The following is a 16,818-nucleotide window of genomic DNA, read 5'->3' on the forward strand; positions in this document are numbered from 1 at the left end:
AGAGAGAGTGTGTGTGTGTGTGTGTGTGTGTGTGTGTGTGTGTGTGTGTGTGTGTGTGTGTGTGTGTGTGTGTGTGTGTGTGTGTGTGTGTGTGTGTGTGTGTGTGAGTTTGCGTGTCACAGTCCCATCTGTCCTGATGCTCCTGGGTTAAAAGAGGATCCTGCTGTTCCTAGATGGGAAGCTGCCCGCTACAGAGAGATCTGGTTACAAGAGCGCCACGCTTTCATCCTTATTAAAGAAACATGTGGACGCTCTGTGCAGTTGAAACGTTTTAGTCTCTCCTCTCCTCCTTGTTTTTTCACAATAAAGACAGATGCGATGTGACAGAACTCTCAGATTTCCAGGTTCATAATCTTAAAACATAACAAGCTCAGCATATGAGAATATGTAAAGATGAATAAAAGTTATTTGTATCTCAGTGATTTATGGCCTGTGCATCATCAAAGTTGAAATACCAATGGTTTCTTTGTTACACAGTCAAAGAATAATTACAGGCTCCCTGGTGGCAATGAATGTCAGACCCTGACACAATAAAACATAATTACTTAATCCTTAGTCTTCATCATTTATCCACAACTAATTGTTGCACTGCTTCCACTGCTGCTTTCATTAAAAGACTTATAGGAAGATTGTTTTATATTGTGTAATGAAAATCAATGTTGTTTAACAAGATTATGTTATCTGAATTGCAGGGAAATTATGTACATTGTTCAAACTATGTTCTGATGCCACTTAAAGTCAATATGAGTCTAATGTTGGGAAAATTAGGTTTAAAATGTTGAAGAAAGATTATTGCTATTATATAAGATATTTATATTGAATAGTCTACAATTAATGCTATAACAGTAGTATAAATAGCCTCCTTGTATCTGATTTAAGGAGTATTGTTAAAAACAATGCATTGTTCATCAACTCTGCTACTGCTTAAGACCCTATATTCAAGTCAGATTGAAAAGTTGCTCATTGCATTCAATGCAGATCAGATTTCCTGCCACCGCTATCTTGGCACAGTCACAGGATGTGAGTCAGATCTTTGAATAGACTACCAGACTTTCATAAGATGAAGATGACCGTGCCTAGATGTCTATCTCTATAGATTGTAGCTGCCATGCCGACGCTCTGCTCCCTGATCTCCCCCCCCTCTCGGTTCCCACGCTGTGTCCTGCGGAAAGCCTGGCTCCAACCTTTTCAAACCATAATTACATACCTGCCCAACGCAGACAACAGACACAGCATGAAAGGGAAAGCGCTCACCATCACTGATATGTGATGACTTACTGCACTTACTCACTGCTGTATTTAATTTGCCTTACAGGACAGATCTAAAAATAAGTCTCTAAGTCTCATTGCTTATTGGTTTTCTGTGAAAACTGAGAATAAATTGGCAGTATCAGCTCAAAGTATCAAATAAGCACCAGTGTCCCATGGTTACATATGTCTCCAGGGATAAGGTTATTGCTGTTGGACTTGTTTACAGAACATGGATAACAACAAGTTCAGTGATAGAACTGGAGCAGAAGTTAAGATGTAAAAGCAGAAGCCAGATAAGACGACACACTGTTTATAGTTCTTCTGTGTGATCTGATTATGAGAATAACAATGTGGAGGTTAAACTGTAAAGAATATTAGGTAACACGTATTCAACCTACATCCTATTATTTAGGTACATCTAATAAAAATCATACATTTGTTGAAAGGGATATCTGGTTTGAAATGTCTGTCTGAGCTCAATAATTACTGACAAATTGCTCTGATCACTGTTTAATTTGATGCCAAGTTGTCTATTTAATGGTGTTTACAGTATAGTGCATTGAGACAATGTCATAACTTGAAGAAATACACATTCTACCATAATGTCAGGGATGTTTCAAAGATAACTCTTTTTTTTCAGCAGCAGGTTCAGAAGGAGAAGCTTAGAATTGTTGGGCTTTGATTCACTAAAGCGAAAGTCATAAATGCTGAAAGTAATATTAAGAATCTTCATCATTAGTAATGAGATGTGATGAAGTGGAAAAAGCTATGGATTAAGTGCTCAGACATAGAGCTGGGAGGTGCAGAGAGTTACAGACATGCTATAGGGGCCTAAAGGCACACAGCAGGAGCTTCTTTAGCATTCATAAGAGCAAAAAAGTGGAAGGCACCAAACTGAAATATGTACTGTACTGTATGTACTGTACTTCAGGAAAAATTAACACAAACGAAGATACAGAGAGAGGTTTAACTCAAAAGTCATAGCGATCTATGAAAATTAAACAAACACATTAATGATGCCCACTCTGTCCTCTCCAAACAAGCCAACACAAGATGAGACTCACTAAAGAGGGTTACTATTACATTGTTGGTTTACATAGCCCTATGAACTTATCCCGGAGGAAAACCGCTTGCCAGAACTGGATTTAACTAATGTAGCTAAATCACTCCCAGCTGGCCTGACTGCAGGAAATGCTTATTTCTTCTCAAAACCTCAGAGCAAATGGTACATGAAGTGTGGTGCATTCATGGACATGTCTGTCCTCCTTATAACTTATAAGGAAATTCTGTCCTGGAATTCAAAGTGTTAATGTCCTGCAGGGCTGCAGTCACTACTTAACCTTTCAAAAGTGTTCGAGTAACTTCAGAGGAAAGAGTTCAAGGAGGTGTGAGAAACGTCAGATCAGTGAGCATTGATTCCTTAATGATGGCAACCACCGCCGTAAGGTCAGCAATGCAGAGACTGTGGGTCTAATAGACATTTCTGCAGGCTTTAGTGTCATGCTTGTGAAAGCAGTTTAGCAAAGAGGTAAATAGCCCGGGGCCAGCAATAACAGAGTGGAACTGATTAGAGGAGGAGTAGGAAGAATGAGACTGATAGCATCTCTTTACCCAACTTAATTATATTAGAAAGCTAAAGGCTCCATAATCTCTCAAAGGACTGTGTGTTTGAAATCTCATGTGAATGAAAACAATAAGAAAGAATATGCTGCAGACATATTTCTGGAGCATGGAGAAGGGGCAGAAAATATGGGCAACATTTCTTTTTGAAAGGAGTCTTTGACTAAATTCATTATAAACAATGCTAAACATGTAAACTAATGCTATAACATTAAGGGGTTATAGTGTTTTACCAAAGCATAATTGTACACATTTCGGAATAACTACATAGGTTAAATTATTCAGATTTCATGCTGAGGGCTGTCACAACAATTTGTAATCCAAAGGAATTCAAACTAACAAATAACCCCCCCTCCCTTTGGTTACTCAGATGTTGCTCCTCATTCTAAAAACAGTGTTTGATAAGAAGCTATATAATTAAGCCCAATGGACCATTTTGCTAAACGTCTAGATATCTCAGCTATAGTTTGCATAAGGAGCGATATGTGATCAAATCAGAAAGTAAATGTATGGACTGCTGTGTTAAAGTAACCAAGTCTTCACTCTGAATGTGGTTAGTAAGACCATAAACCATAGCAGTGAATTAGCACCCAGTCATCATTTTAATTTAGGGATTAAAGTTGTCACATGGATTATTTTTCTTTTTTTCTAGTGGGACAGGATGTGGTCATGCTGCAATTATCCACAAAGAAAAGGACTAACAATTTTTTTCTTTCCTTTATTTGCGCCTTTCTCTCTCCCCTCCCTCGCCCAGTCTCTCCGTTGCCAACTTCTCATATGTCAGTTAAAGCTATGGCTAATAAAATTTATGACAAGGAGGTGAGAGTGAGCAGAGGGATGTGCATTCTTCCTGCTGGCATGGGAAGAGTTTTGCCAGGATGAAGGGAGTTCCAGTGGTCGGGATGGGAGGGGGTGGAAAGAGGGGAGAAGTGGATAGCAGCTGAGTGTCACCCTCGTCAGCCCAGGACACGGAACAAACATTTCGTTTTTAATAAGTTTCAAAGGCGCAGTATTACCATCAGAGATGCAGGATGACAGGACATCAAGAGCTACGTCTGCAGAGACTTAACAGGGAGAACTCATCCTCTCCTCTCTTCTCTCATCACCTCTGCTTGACATGGCTATAAGCAGCACTAAAGCAGCGCCCCAATAGCTCATCTCCATCTTCTCTGTGTCCAGAGAAGCCGGCCATTGTGAGGCTGTTCCTCTCTCCCCAAGTCAGTTTCCTATTGAGGCTCTGAAAGGGCCTTTGAGGGGCCCTGTTTTGGCTGTGCAGCTCACCTGCAGAGGGGTAACTATGGGTCTATTCTGCAGCCCAGCAGCTGCCAGGGCAGAGAGGCTGGCACCCAGTGGGACGGAGAATAGCAGCCACAGAGTCTTTCAATATGAAGCCACTTAGTAACAGAAGGCATGTGCCAAGCCTGCAAAGCCAGAATGAAGAGTCACCCTTTGGACTGGAGTTCACTAAATATCAAAAACCCATCCTCGCTCACAACGTTGTATCTTCAGCTGTCTGTTTTTTAACTGGCTTTGTATAGTATATGAATCCACAGGTAGCAGCACCCAGAGAACATATGGGATGCAAAATATAAAAAGCCTTAAGTCAGGAGGACGGAGGGAATTAAGGTCAAAGTTGTTTTTTTGGTTAACACAGTTCAACAGTGAAGCACATTTGCAAATAAGTACACACAAATGCTATCCAACAATTTCCACGCCCATGTTTAAGAGTAACCGCCAAACTCCTTGTCTTGCGACAGATCAAGCGATGACACCACTGTGAGGATCTCAGTGGCTGCAATCCTGTGAAGAAGCCTTTACTGCACAAAGCCCCTTTTCTGTCAGCAGGCTAGCTCCCACACTGGCGCTAATTTACGATGCCCTCACAGCAATTTCCACAGTCAGAGAAGTTCAATTGTGTTTTCCAGCTCATTAAGCATCAGCACAACAAAGCTTTCATCTTCTCTTTCATCCCCCTCTTCTTTCTCTACACCCATCTTCCTCGCTTTATCCCGCTGTCATCTAATCTGCCTCTTTTCCCAAGCCTCCAATATAAAAAAGATTAAGCAGTAAAGGTAAAACGGGCTTCAAACTCTTTTTCCCTACATTCAGCTCCATTTCGTTGTGGTTTTAGTTAGTTTAAAAGCACGGCCCCCCGGTTTGAAGCTTCTCCAGATACAGGCGCAGGGAGAATTTAATGGTTGTTTATTCAGGGGCCTCTGCTGTGCCCTCCCATCTCTTTCAGAGGTTCATGAGACGACGTGGAATCTATTGTAATCTCCGAAGAATCAACTCAGCGTATTTGTTCAGGTTGTCACTGGGCTGAGATCACAGGCACACATTCTCATGGAAACCCTAAATATATTTTAATAAAACAACACTTTTTAATGTACAATCTGTATTCACATGTGAGATGAACAAGACAATTAAAGCATATCCTTTGCCTAAAGTAAGGAGGTATGCGTTTGATGGCCTGAAAAATCTGTAGGCGAAAGCAAAGGGCTATTCCCACCATCGAGAGCCAGCACAAAATGCCCCTAAGCAAATCATGTGACCCTAATTTGTTCCACTTTTGGGTCCTCTGTGATCAACATTATTAGAGCCTCAGGGGTAATTATTTACTATGATATATTGGCATCATTGATTTTCCTAGAACATCTTTTGAAGTCAGCGTGAGTCACAAGCTTCGAGGAAACTTGTCAAAGAAATCTGAAACTGTTTTAGAGGGAGATAAGTCACTCTCAAGACATAAGGTAATTTGCACTGATTACCCATTTTCATTCAAAGTCGAAGTCGGGGTTCTACAGCTTAAGCCAAGTTAGATTTAAGACTTTTTAAGACTTTTTTTAATGCCACCCTGAATGAATAAAGGAAGAATGTTATGCACAATTTTCCACCTACCCTGGTCTTAGGTTTGCTAGATAGAATTGAGTGTCTCAGTGGCCCAGTCATTTCCTAACAGGTGCTGCTGTGTGATTTGTCGCAGTTTAAATTGTCACAGCATGTTGCAGTGCAGCTGCCATCATTTGGGTGGTTTCAGTGAAGTCAATTGTAATATTGTCGGGAAATGTTTAACCTAATTTGCAAAGAGTCAATCGGCAACAGCTGTCACAAACAGCTTGAATCAGATCTGTGCTCTTTTCTCAGCTCCCAGTGAGCCAACACCAAACTGTGTTCAGTCCCGTCTCCCAGTGTGCTTTGCTCTGACCTCTGCAATTCATTGAGGAACTGACTCTGTGACACAGACATTTGTGGGATGTAATTCCCTATTGATATAGGAATTTGAACAGAAAAGAAACAGAATGGCTGTAGAAGATACATTATTATAGGCTGTGGTAACATTCTCCAGTCATTCATTTGACCACAGAATATCTACTAATACTGCAAGGCCCCACTGTCCCGCTGTGACCCACAGGAATGCTGCTCTTGTTACACTCAGAGACTTGTTTGGTTTACAGTTTAGCTTCTCTATATTTCAAGACTCAGACACTGCATGGGTTAGCTGTACCTCATAGAGTGTGTGTGTGTGTGTGTGTGTGTGTGTGTGTGTGTGTGTGTGTGTGTGTGTGTGTGTGTGTGTGTGTGTGTGTGTGTGTCAGGTTTCTCTGTGATGTCCTCTGCTCCTCAGCTGTCATCACTCTCATACTAAAGACGCCTACATCTGCTATCATGGCGAGACAATAAAGAGCGTATGATAATTTAACATCCCTATCCTCTGTGGGTCATTCTCTAACATCATCATCAGAGTTGTTATCATCGCAGAGTGCAGGCTTCTATCCGAGTTCCCCACTACTGTCAGCACTGTCACAGAGCTCACCCCAACCCCTGGCTCGCTCCAGGTCCAGAGAGGGTGTCCGGTTCCCTTTGTCCCCCCCCTCCCGTAACCAAACCGCGACAATACAGCCACAATATCTCTGTGTTCACCTGTTAGCACCTGGCACTGCGTGCAGGACTCACTGCCGAGTCGCCATCAGCCAAACACTGTCACTCTGTCAGACGCCATGTGGAACGCGCCTTCCTGTCACCAAATTCAATATCCTACATACAAAACACACAGAGGCATAATAACCCGCTCGCTGCTTGCCTGTCAACGCTGGCAGCCAAGTCATGCTAACATATAGAGGATAAATGAAAAGCACTTGACCAATCAACAACCCATCACATAATTACAAAGGTCTTAAGCATCATCTGCTCTCCTGCATGTCCTCCGAAAGGAGGAAAATGACTGACCTATCATCCTCACAACGAAAGCTTCAAGCAGACAACCTCAGCTAATGCTAGTTTTCAAGGTAATGGCTAAAGAACATCTGTATTCTGAGTTTCAATAGCCTTAATTTAACCTAAACATATGTTGTACAAACAAGTGCAGAAACATGATTTCCTTCCAGGAGTGACTGTATGCCACTGCAATTCATACAATTATTGTGTTTGTAACAGTTTCTTCTTCAGATGTGTTCTTTCATACTTGGTTGTCATGTCATAACGAACAAATGCTTATTTTGCTAGGGAATTTTGAGCTAAACATTTTTTCAGCAGTATTAAAAACCAATGGCCCATGTTCATGCAACTTGGAGAAAGGAAGAATGAAGAACCAATTTGGAGCAGATCTGAATTAGCTATAGTTACGGTTTAAATTATTTTTGCTTATAGAAAAGGCCTGGTCTGCGCTCTCTTCATTTTCATCACTGCGACCTCTTGATTCTGCCACATCATCATAAGATGCCAGCAAATTAAAGTTTATTTGAAGTATATAAAAAGTTGTTTTCCTCAATAATGTTGTAAAGGTATAAACTACATTTGATTCTTGGGAGACCCAATTTGAGTGTGATTGAAATCCAGCTTTGTATTAAAAAGAGGATGTGGACAGCTTTAAAATGTAAATAAATGTTTTTGGTGATTTACATTTCGAATTCAGACTTACTGTTACTGGTAATTCAAGACGAGAAACCGATTTAAGGGCAAAGGCAAAGCTGACTTGGTCATAATGGACAGAACGGTAATACTTGTGCGTATGGAAATCAACCCTTCATTTGGTCTGTGAAGATAAAGATAATTCTTAGAAAGTGTGATTTATTGGAAATGTCATGAAAAGGAAAAGTTTGTGATCCATTGACGTTTGAACATACTAATGTTGGCAGGTCCACTCAGACACAGGATAATGTTCTGTTATGCTTCACCGAGTAGGCCTCCCTTCTCTTTTGAAGACGATACACTTTCACCGCAAAGTTCCCCGCTGTGTGTTTCATAAATGTTTATCCCACATGACTCCAGCCCCCCCTCCCAAAGTTTGCTTAGGATTGCTGTAAACCCTGCCAGCTCTCATCAAAGAGAAAGATTACAAAAACTGAAATATATAAAGCCTGCTTCAACATGTTTGGTTTGAAAGAAAACTCTTTTGGAAACCACAATTACCTCCTTAAACAGTTCTCCACTTTTGAGAGTGGGCAAGAGAGAGAGAGAGAGAGAGAGAGAGAGAGAGAGAGAGAGAGAGAGAGAGAGAGAGAGAGAGATAGTTGAAGTCGTGAGGCAGACAAAATAATAAACTGAAGAATGACAGTATGAATATTTTCCCAGAACTTAAAACATATTGAAACATTCTTTCCATCTTTCTTTATCAAATGTATCCATCTATCTTTTTTTTTACATTTCAATATTACTATTGTTGTTTAACACTGGTCTTTTTTAGCTTTTAATATGAGGACATTGGTCTGACGCTCCCCCGATTTTTAAGATTTAACTTTGGATGGATTGCAATACCATTGTACACAGAGTCATGCTGAATGAGGATGACTCCTTAATACTAACCCACTGACTTTTCCTCACGTGCCAGCATGCAACATTTTGTTATTTACTAAATGCTTGTCTACTATTGGAGGAATTGCCATTCAATTCAATTAGTGTGCTGTTGGGGGTGTCCCTGAACACTTTCTAATTCACAATGGGATTTTTTGTTCAACTTAAAATGTAAATAAAGTGACAGGCTAAAAAGAAAAATCATAGATAGAGACAGAGGCTCAGGCTTACCCCCAAAATTCATGTTGTTTTTTATTAGTTGGCCCCTGGCCTCCTGTCAAAATATGTGGCTTTTTTTCCTCCTTTTTTTTTTGTATCCCTAAACGAGCACCAGCAACAGGTCAACATTTTCACTTTTTAAGTGAGGCACAACATTTTCAGGATAAACTGTCTTTCAATTTTGAAATATATATATATTTTGTTGATTTGCAATAAAAAAGTACTGCACAGACAGCGAGACATAGACAAAGAGATAAAGCTGTAGCACACCTAATGCACTATAAAGTGAATAAATAGGTTCTTAAACCAAAATACTCATTGTACTCTTCTTGCATGTGCATGCTACTCAGAGAGAAGAAGGATATCTAATTTACTCGTTCATTATAAAACAATTGAAAAGGAACACACCGCCTTACATCACTTTTCAAACAGGAGAATAGTGAGAGTGGTAATATTCTCAGTAAGTAGAGGAGAATGTAATGTTGTTGGGCACTAAATTACAGTCATTGAAAGCTTGTATAGTTACCCAGCGATCTATCACTGTCACACAGAGAGGGAGAGGGGGAGAGAGAGCAGACAGGCGCCAGTCGCAGCAGGATCAAAGCAGAAATGTACCTCAGGGAGAGAAACAGTTAACTCCATTTAACCAATTGTCCTACAGACAGTCAGTCAGTGTGCTGCTGCAGGCCCAACAACAGTTCCCATAAGAGAAAAGAAACTCTCACATATTGGGTTTCACTGAAAATAATTTGACTTGATTTGAAGAGCTACAAAACAAGGCCAATTTGGAAGGGCCTCTTCAATGGGCCTCTGCAACATTATTTGGGGTTTTACTGTCTCACAAAGGGGTTACAGACAATGAACACAATAGGATGAAGTATGGGCAATACACAGCCATAGATAATTTGATTACAGACCACATGATATGTTATTTATAGTGACAGTAACTCTGAAGAGTATATTCAAAATCCGGTGAATTAAAGCCCGGATTGTCTTACTGTTTTAATGAAACACTGTGATAAAGTGTTGTAACATGTAAATCCAACCTTTCAGACCGGGTCCTACAACAAGTTAAAGCACTTTTGGTCTCATAACAAAACATTTAAAAACATTAAACGTTTTTGCAACTGACTCTTTGTGTGTCTATTTTGTAACTGTTTTCATTATTTTATTTATGTGGCCCTTCGGGGGCAGTGACAAGCTGTTAACACTTATCAACATATCTTTGCCTTATAAAGTCTTAGCAAACAGTTGCCAATGTCCACTTTCTTAAGCCGCAAAGCAACAACAGCATGCATTTGGAGTAATGCTTGCTCAGATTGTGGTCTCCACAGAAAATATATTAAAGGAAATATCTGTTTCTTTAGCTGCTAAATGCATCACTATTCTGACCAGATAGTAAGGTGTATAATTACACGGTCAATATTTAACAAAATGTTTCAGGCAATACTGGAAGCTAGCAAAGAAGTGTGTGCTAAATAAATGTAAATATATCCATGCAGTGATGATTTTATCTTAAAAGTTACATTAAATTATGCCAGAGCATCAGAGAGGGAGCTGATGTAGCTGAGGGGGGACAACAGCAAAACATGGGAGGGAGTCATAATTCTGCGCCCCGCCCCTGATCAGAGGTTTACATCTGTAAAGGCACCACAGGCACAAGAAGTGGACCACAACACTGTCATTACAAGCCTGGCCTATCAGAAACAGTTTTAGCTGCGTCACGTGGGAACATGGACAGACTGATAGGCAGGCGGAAAGATGAGAGTGCAACTCATGGCACTTCACTCACTGAAGGAGAAACAAGTCCGTGCGTAAAAGCTGAAGTTTAACGCTACTGCGCAACATTGGAGCAACCTGGGAGATAACAGATTTGTGGGAGTGAAAACGCAAAAAGAAAAACAGCAACGGGGCGAGCGGCAGGATATTTGGTTGTATGGCACCTCAGTCGTGCGTAATGAATCCTGAGCAGGGATCACCGCCCTCGGCTGCTCTGGGGGAGACCTCACCGGAGGACCGAGCCGCTGGAGGCACAGGGGCCGACGAGCTGGACCTGTCATCTGTCAGAAGGTGTAAAACAAAAGGCTTAGATCTGCCTTTCAGTGTGGAGTCCCTCATATCAGACAGGACGCCGGACAGGAGACTCCACTCCCCAAAACATGGTTCAGCAGAGGAGACCGAGTGTGCGTCACCCAGCGGACTGTACCGCTCCAAACCCGAGGCTGTGGACCTCAGCGACAAGGAAACGAACCCCTGGTTGCAGACTCCTTACGCGTCCCCTTCAAGTGAGTGTAGGATACACTTTTTTTCTAAAATATGAGAAACAAATATCTTTCACCTTTGAAACTGTCAAAATCTTTCTATGGATATCCTTTATCACTAACCTTGCACGAAATACGACAGTGAATGTTGACCTATACAAATTAATCCATAACCAATGTCTTTTTACAATAGTGCACGGATGAGAAAACTCAATGTAAGAAGCCACTTCATAATCTATATGTCTCTATAACTAAAAGGTGATGGAAATACTATTACATTTAAAAGGCTTCAAATAACAGCTTCTGCAGCCTAAATATTCTGTGAATGAAATGGCTTGACACCCATGCATGAAGTAAAGCTATAAAGTCCCTTTTTAGTCATATCGATCATTTATTTTTATTTGCACTAATAATCTGACTCTCTATATCCACACTTTCAGGACTTCCCAGCCCCTCATCGTGCAATCTACGTAAACACAAGAACAACAGGAAACCCAGAACTCCCTTCACAACCTCTCAGCTGCTGTCTCTGGAGAGGAAGTTCCGTCAGAAACAGTACCTGTCCATCGCAGAGAGAGCGGAGTTCTCCTGCTCCCTCAGCCTCACAGAGACCCAGGTCAAGATCTGGTTTCAGAACCGCAGGGCCAAGGCCAAGAGGTTGCAGGAGGCCGACCTGGATAAATTCAAGCTGGTCGCGAAGCCGCTGCTGCCGGCCTTCAGCTTCCCCTTCCCCCTGGGCCCCATGGGTGCTCCGTCCCTCTACGGGGCTCTGACCGGACCCCGGCCGGCATTCCCCGTCCCGGGACTATTCGGTGGACCATATGGGATGTACTACTTGTCTTAACCCTCACTAACTTTCATCGTCTGGAAAGCTTCTATAAAAAACGCCTTGATACAGCAAATGACCAACACTGCAAAAAATCCATCCCATGAGTCAACCTGTCGTGAATCCTATTCGAACAAGCATATGATATTTTCGTTATAAGGAAAAATGTAATATTTTTTGTACACAAAAATACTGGTAGAACAATCTCGGCCACTAGTCCTTCATTTAGGCCTTAGAAACACGCGAAACGGAAATAAGTGGGATATTTTCACTCCATTGGCATTTTTAAAACACATCTTTATAATAGGCTAAGTTACTTTTCTGTCAACAGTTAAGCATGTGTTAACATTTTTATTTGCAGTGCATTTGGTATTATCTTTTATTTTATAACGCAGACTCACTGAGTTTATTTTTCTCGGGCTCCATATTCAAACTTCATATGTTTTAAGGTTTTCTATTCCGTAAATATTTAAGTCAGTAATTTTAAAGAGATTACACAACTATTTAAAACCCTGACGTTTTGTGGTTTTAAGCAATAAGTGCTTTTTTAAAGCACTTTTTACCTACATTCCCGAGGCCTTTGATTGTACGTTAACATACGACCAGAGAATATAAAGAAGAAATTAAGAAAATAAATTAAAGAACATTATTCTAAAAGAACATCCATATAATCAATAATGAGACCCATCATGAAACCCCCCTGGAGTGCTCCTTAGTGCCTTTTCATCACTTTTGTAATGAAGTCAAAAGTTTAGAAGGAACCTTTTCCTTATTTAAAAATATGTATATCTTTGGCATTACTTTATTCTTTTTATTTTTTTTATTTGAACCATGAGAGCTTTCAACGAGAATGTAAACAACTTAATTCCCGTTAGTTTCTAAGTTCTTAACAATTTTCTGTTTCAAAAATATAAATCAGCTATAAAATTAATGTTATTTAATTGTATTTACAGTACCTCAAAAGGAAAACTTTTTTGCACAGGTGTTCAAAGAGCTCTTAAAAGTCCTGTTTCATTACTAAAATGTAAATAAAAGTCATCAGCTATTTTTGCAAACATTCAAAAATGCTAAATGAATGTACAGTGTATTTTATATCTGATGGGTGATGATGTTTTGTACAATTATTAAAATCTTTTATGTAAATTCTGCCATCTGTAATTTTTTCTCTTGCAATTTGTCCATATAATTTGTCATTTAAGCATTGCCTTGCAGCGCTGCTTATTACCTGAATGAATATATATACACATCAAATATTTGTTGTAAAAAACATTTTATTTGAAGTCAGCGTCCCATATGACAGTAAATATATTGTGTTACATGACAAGTGTATAAAGTTATTTATATTCATAGAACAGAAAGCAGAATTCTATTGGTTTATTTCCTCCTTCCACGCCGCCCTCTGAAGCCCCGGACGGAGCCGTGACCAAAACACACATTTGTGGGGACCCTGGGAGACAAAAACACGGCTGCCTCAGATCTTCTGTCATTTAAATACTCTGGAGAATATTAGCAGGATTTAAATTCATACATTTTAATTATATAATATTGTGTTTAAATAAGACAAAGATCTCTTTCTGCAGTTTGCTAAACCTTAATTTAACTACATAATTGCACCTTGAAAGTTAACATTAAAACATCTTAAAAATGGCTGAATGTAAGCCTCCCTTATTGCAGCCAAAAGCTGCCTGTGACATCCAGTGCTTTGCAGACTTGTTAAAGACTAACCTGTAGGAGTATCCTGGTTTCAGTGGGTTGCTGCTTGAACTCTCTGTGCTGGGAGCTGCAGCATTAAGATCAGCATGCTCTGCAGTAGAGGCCGACTTCGCCATGCAAGCAGCTTCTTCCTCTGACCCATGCGTCTCCATGGATTCTCCCTGCTCAGGTTGGTGGGACAGACCATCACACATAACCTCACACACACCCTCAGACTCACACACATCGTCCATGACGTCCATGGTTGAGTCTTTCTGCGGCTGTTTCTTCGTCTGCCGGTTTCTATTAACAAAGACATGAATTAAGAATATACGCAAAACATTTATTTAAATACAATTATAGTGATTTAACACTGGTTTACTTATTTTTGTAAAAAATGGTGTTAAACAACAATTCTTGCAACAAAACTTGCCTTATCATATTATGTTTAAATAAAAATATGAAATAGCTGATTGAAAAAAGACACATTGCTTCAACTCAAGACATTTTATAAAGAGGCATGAATCCTGTTTACATCAATAAACACTGACTCTCCAAGACCGAAAACTTGCATAGAAAAGTATTTTTTACTGAGGTTTTGCTGCCATCTAATGGAGAAAATATGCATTCTTACCTTTTGTCCTTTTTGGTTTTGTCAAATCTGAAGTCAGGAGGATACTTGTGAATTTTGATTAGGTGGTCCTTCCTGTGTTTACTAGTGCTAAACTTCTGTCCACAGCCCTCCACCAAACACTGGAACTGAAAAATGTAAAGGAAGTGTCATGTAAAACTTTAAAGACTCAGTGTTCATTTTCAAATAATGTTAGAGGGTTATGCTTATAGTTTAAGAGCAAGATAATAAGGTGTCATGGGAAAGGACACAACCGCAGACTTTTGCTTACCATATCTTGCCTCTGAGAAAGGATAGTGAAGAGAGAGTCGTGCCACTCCTGAATGTGAATGTCTAGGAGCCGGGCACTTGGCAGGGAGCGGCGGCAGGAGCAGCACACGTGTCTGTGAAGGGAGTTGTAGTGGTGCTCATAATCCTCCAAAGTGCTGAAGATTGCACTGCAGCCCGATATGTGACAGGCAAACTCTGAAACACTGAGAAAAGATAACAAGAGGAGGCTGGTGACTTACAGTCAGACCCACACTGAAAATACAATCCACATTTGTAAGTTAAGGAATATCATTCCTGGGGCACATTTGTACACGGCTGTTACATTGTTCTAATTTCTGGAGATACCTGTATCTTATCACGTAAGCTAACTGTTGTTTTTATGTATTTGTTTCCTAACCCCATGTGTTTTGGGTGTTTGTAAAGTTAACCTCGCATGCATCTTTATTTACTTGTATTTCCTCATTTGTTGTTGCTTTAAAGTTAAGTTCCTACGCTATCCTCCCTGAAATTAAATGGCCTAAATAATAAATGTAGCAGTATTTATATTTGATACATCTGTTTTTTCATTAGTTGGAATTGTTAGTGTGATAGACACTAGGAAGTGTTTTATTGGTTGTTGGTTTTAATGTGTGTACATTATATAATCTGGCATATAGCTTCTCTTCTTCTTTTGAGATTAATGTATGTTGATAGATGGCCCTTGTTCAATACAAATAAATACATACAAAATAGTTGTGTTTGTTGTTTGTTAACCACAGTCACACACAAGCTCATATTTTTACCAAAGCTAACCTTGGTTTTCTTTGCATACCTGAGTGTTGGCTTGTCCTCAGCCTCTGAGATGTAGAGGTCTTGCAGGTACATGTGTCTGTGAATGTCCCCATCCTGTAAAACCATTCAGCAGCAGTGAGTTATGCTGAAAAGGTAAGCTAGCTAATGTTGTAGCCACGGTTATATATGTGCTTCAGCAGAATGAGTACGGTTCATTTAGTTGTTGCTATGTTACCTCAAACAGCTGGTGGTCCTTGTTCAGGTGTATCAGCTGAGGGGTGAAGTTGAACGGGTTTCCCTCCTCACCCTCTTCTCCCTCACTCTGCCTCGGCTCCTGAGTGTTTCCTGTCAGACAGTCTTCATCGCAGCTCTTTACTAAAACATGTCCCTCTGTCAGAAGTCGTACCAAGTCTGGCTGCAGCATCGTTTTTTGAAACGTCTGTAAAAAGCTGCAGTGAATGTGAAGAGTTTTTATGTTTTGGTTGTAGTTGTCGCGGAATGACGACGTCATCTAGTATTTTGACGGTTGTCAAATCCAAAATGGTGCGTTGTCGCCATCAACTGGCCAGAATCAGCCTCAAGATGCGGGATATTTGATTTAATGCGTGTGGTATAATGCTCCACAAAAAATATAACTTTGCAAGGTTAAGGGTTCATTCGCCATGCGTCAACATATTTGAATGCATTATCTATTTAGTTTATATTCTTACTGACACTGTAAATATTCCTGTGTAACGTTGAATGTACATGTAATTATCAGAAACGTTTGCTGCCCCACGTTAAGTAAATGTTTTTCAGGTTTTTTATATTTAAAAAGAGTGACATTAATATTGTTCCTCTCTGAATTATAGCCTACCGGAGCGACATTATTAGTAGCCTACAGAAGCGACATATTTATCGCTGAAAAAATAATGTTATTGTTGAAGCCGCTGTCTGGGACTTTTTTAATTTAAATTTAAAAAATAATAATTTGAGAAAACAGCTTTCGATAAATAAAATCTGACATTGTTCCGCCATCTCTCCAGTAGGTGGCGACAAAGTCCACTAATGGGCTTTGAAGGGTTTACTATTATACTTCGCTATGTTCTGCTCAGCGCCATAGGTATAGATAGATTCTATATATATATGGCGCTGGTTCTGCTGTCAATATATTGAGTTGGCTACTGAAGATATTTTAATAAATAAGAAGTTTCCTATGTTTTTCCCTATAAATCTGCCAGCAAAGTATTTCTACATTCAGTGGAAAGCCTACTTAAGTTGTAATCTAGTTCACATTTAAATAAATATATGTGTAACTTTAACCTACTAGTGGTAAATGGGAAAATCAAATCCTGAGTTAAAGATACACTTAAAAAAATCCCCATAGCCACGTAGAAACTTCAAAACCAAGGAGGGGAACTTTAAGGCTGAGCCGACTGTCTTTTTTCACTGGAAAACTTCCACCCATTTCTAACCGATGTTCATCACTACAGCTTAATTTCCGGCAA

General features: G+C 39.9%; 2 protein-coding genes across 2 annotated transcripts; one reads left to right on the forward strand and one right to left on the reverse strand.

Moving 5' to 3' along the window:
* Nucleotides 1–10,652: 10,652 nt before the first annotated feature.
* Nucleotides 10,653–13,110, forward strand: msx3 (muscle segment homeobox 3). The gene is made up of 2 exons (XM_010789607.1): nt 10,653–11,165; nt 11,582–13,110. Exons 1-2 carry the CDS (start codon nt 10,817–10,819, stop codon nt 11,983–11,985), a joined length of 753 nt encoding a protein of 250 aa, XP_010787909.1. The 5' UTR covers nt 10,653–10,816; the 3' UTR covers nt 11,986–13,110.
* Nucleotides 13,111–13,218: 108 nt separating this feature from the next.
* znf511 (zinc finger protein 511) lies at nt 13,219–15,907 on the reverse strand. Its single transcript, XM_010789608.1, has 6 exons — nt 15,567–15,907; nt 15,372–15,445; nt 14,562–14,763; nt 14,294–14,418; nt 13,693–13,962; nt 13,219–13,414 (listed from the first exon to the last, which is right to left on the reverse strand). The coding sequence occupies exons 1-6, from the start codon at nt 15,840–15,842 to the stop codon at nt 13,342–13,344; spliced, it is 1,020 nt and encodes a 339-aa protein (XP_010787910.1). The 5' UTR covers nt 15,843–15,907; the 3' UTR covers nt 13,219–13,341.
* Nucleotides 15,908–16,818: the final 911 nt, after the last annotated feature.

This window comes from Notothenia coriiceps, unplaced genomic scaffold (genome assembly GCF_000735185.1).
Source record: "Notothenia coriiceps isolate Sejong01 unplaced genomic scaffold, NC01 NC01_scaffold00033171, whole genome shotgun sequence".
NCBI lineage: Eukaryota > Metazoa > Chordata > Actinopteri > Perciformes > Nototheniidae > Notothenia > Notothenia coriiceps.

What these genes read in the sequence shown, in the direction of transcription:
- msx3 (XM_010789607.1), top strand. Translation starts at nt 10,817, where the DNA reads ATGGCACCTCAGTCGTGCGTAATGAATCCTGAGCAGGGATCACCGCCC. An exon ending in TCCTTACGCGTCCCCTTCAA is followed by an intron (nt 11,166 to 11,581) that starts GTGAGTGTAGGA and finishes CCACACTTTCAG; the next exon opens with GACTTCCCAGCCCCTCATCG.
- znf511 (XM_010789608.1), bottom strand. Translation starts at nt 15,842, where the DNA reads ATGACGTCGTCATTCCGCGACAACTACAACCAAAACATAAAAACTCTT. An exon ending in GAGGACAAGCCAACACTCAG is followed by an intron (nt 14,764 to 15,371) that starts GTATGCAAAGAA and finishes ATCTTTTCTCAG; the next exon opens with TGTTTCAGAGTTTGCCTGTC. An exon ending in AAAACCAAAAAGGACAAAAG is followed by an intron (nt 13,963 to 14,293) that starts GTAAGAATGCAT and finishes CTTTGTTAATAG; the next exon opens with AAACCGGCAGACGAAGAAAC.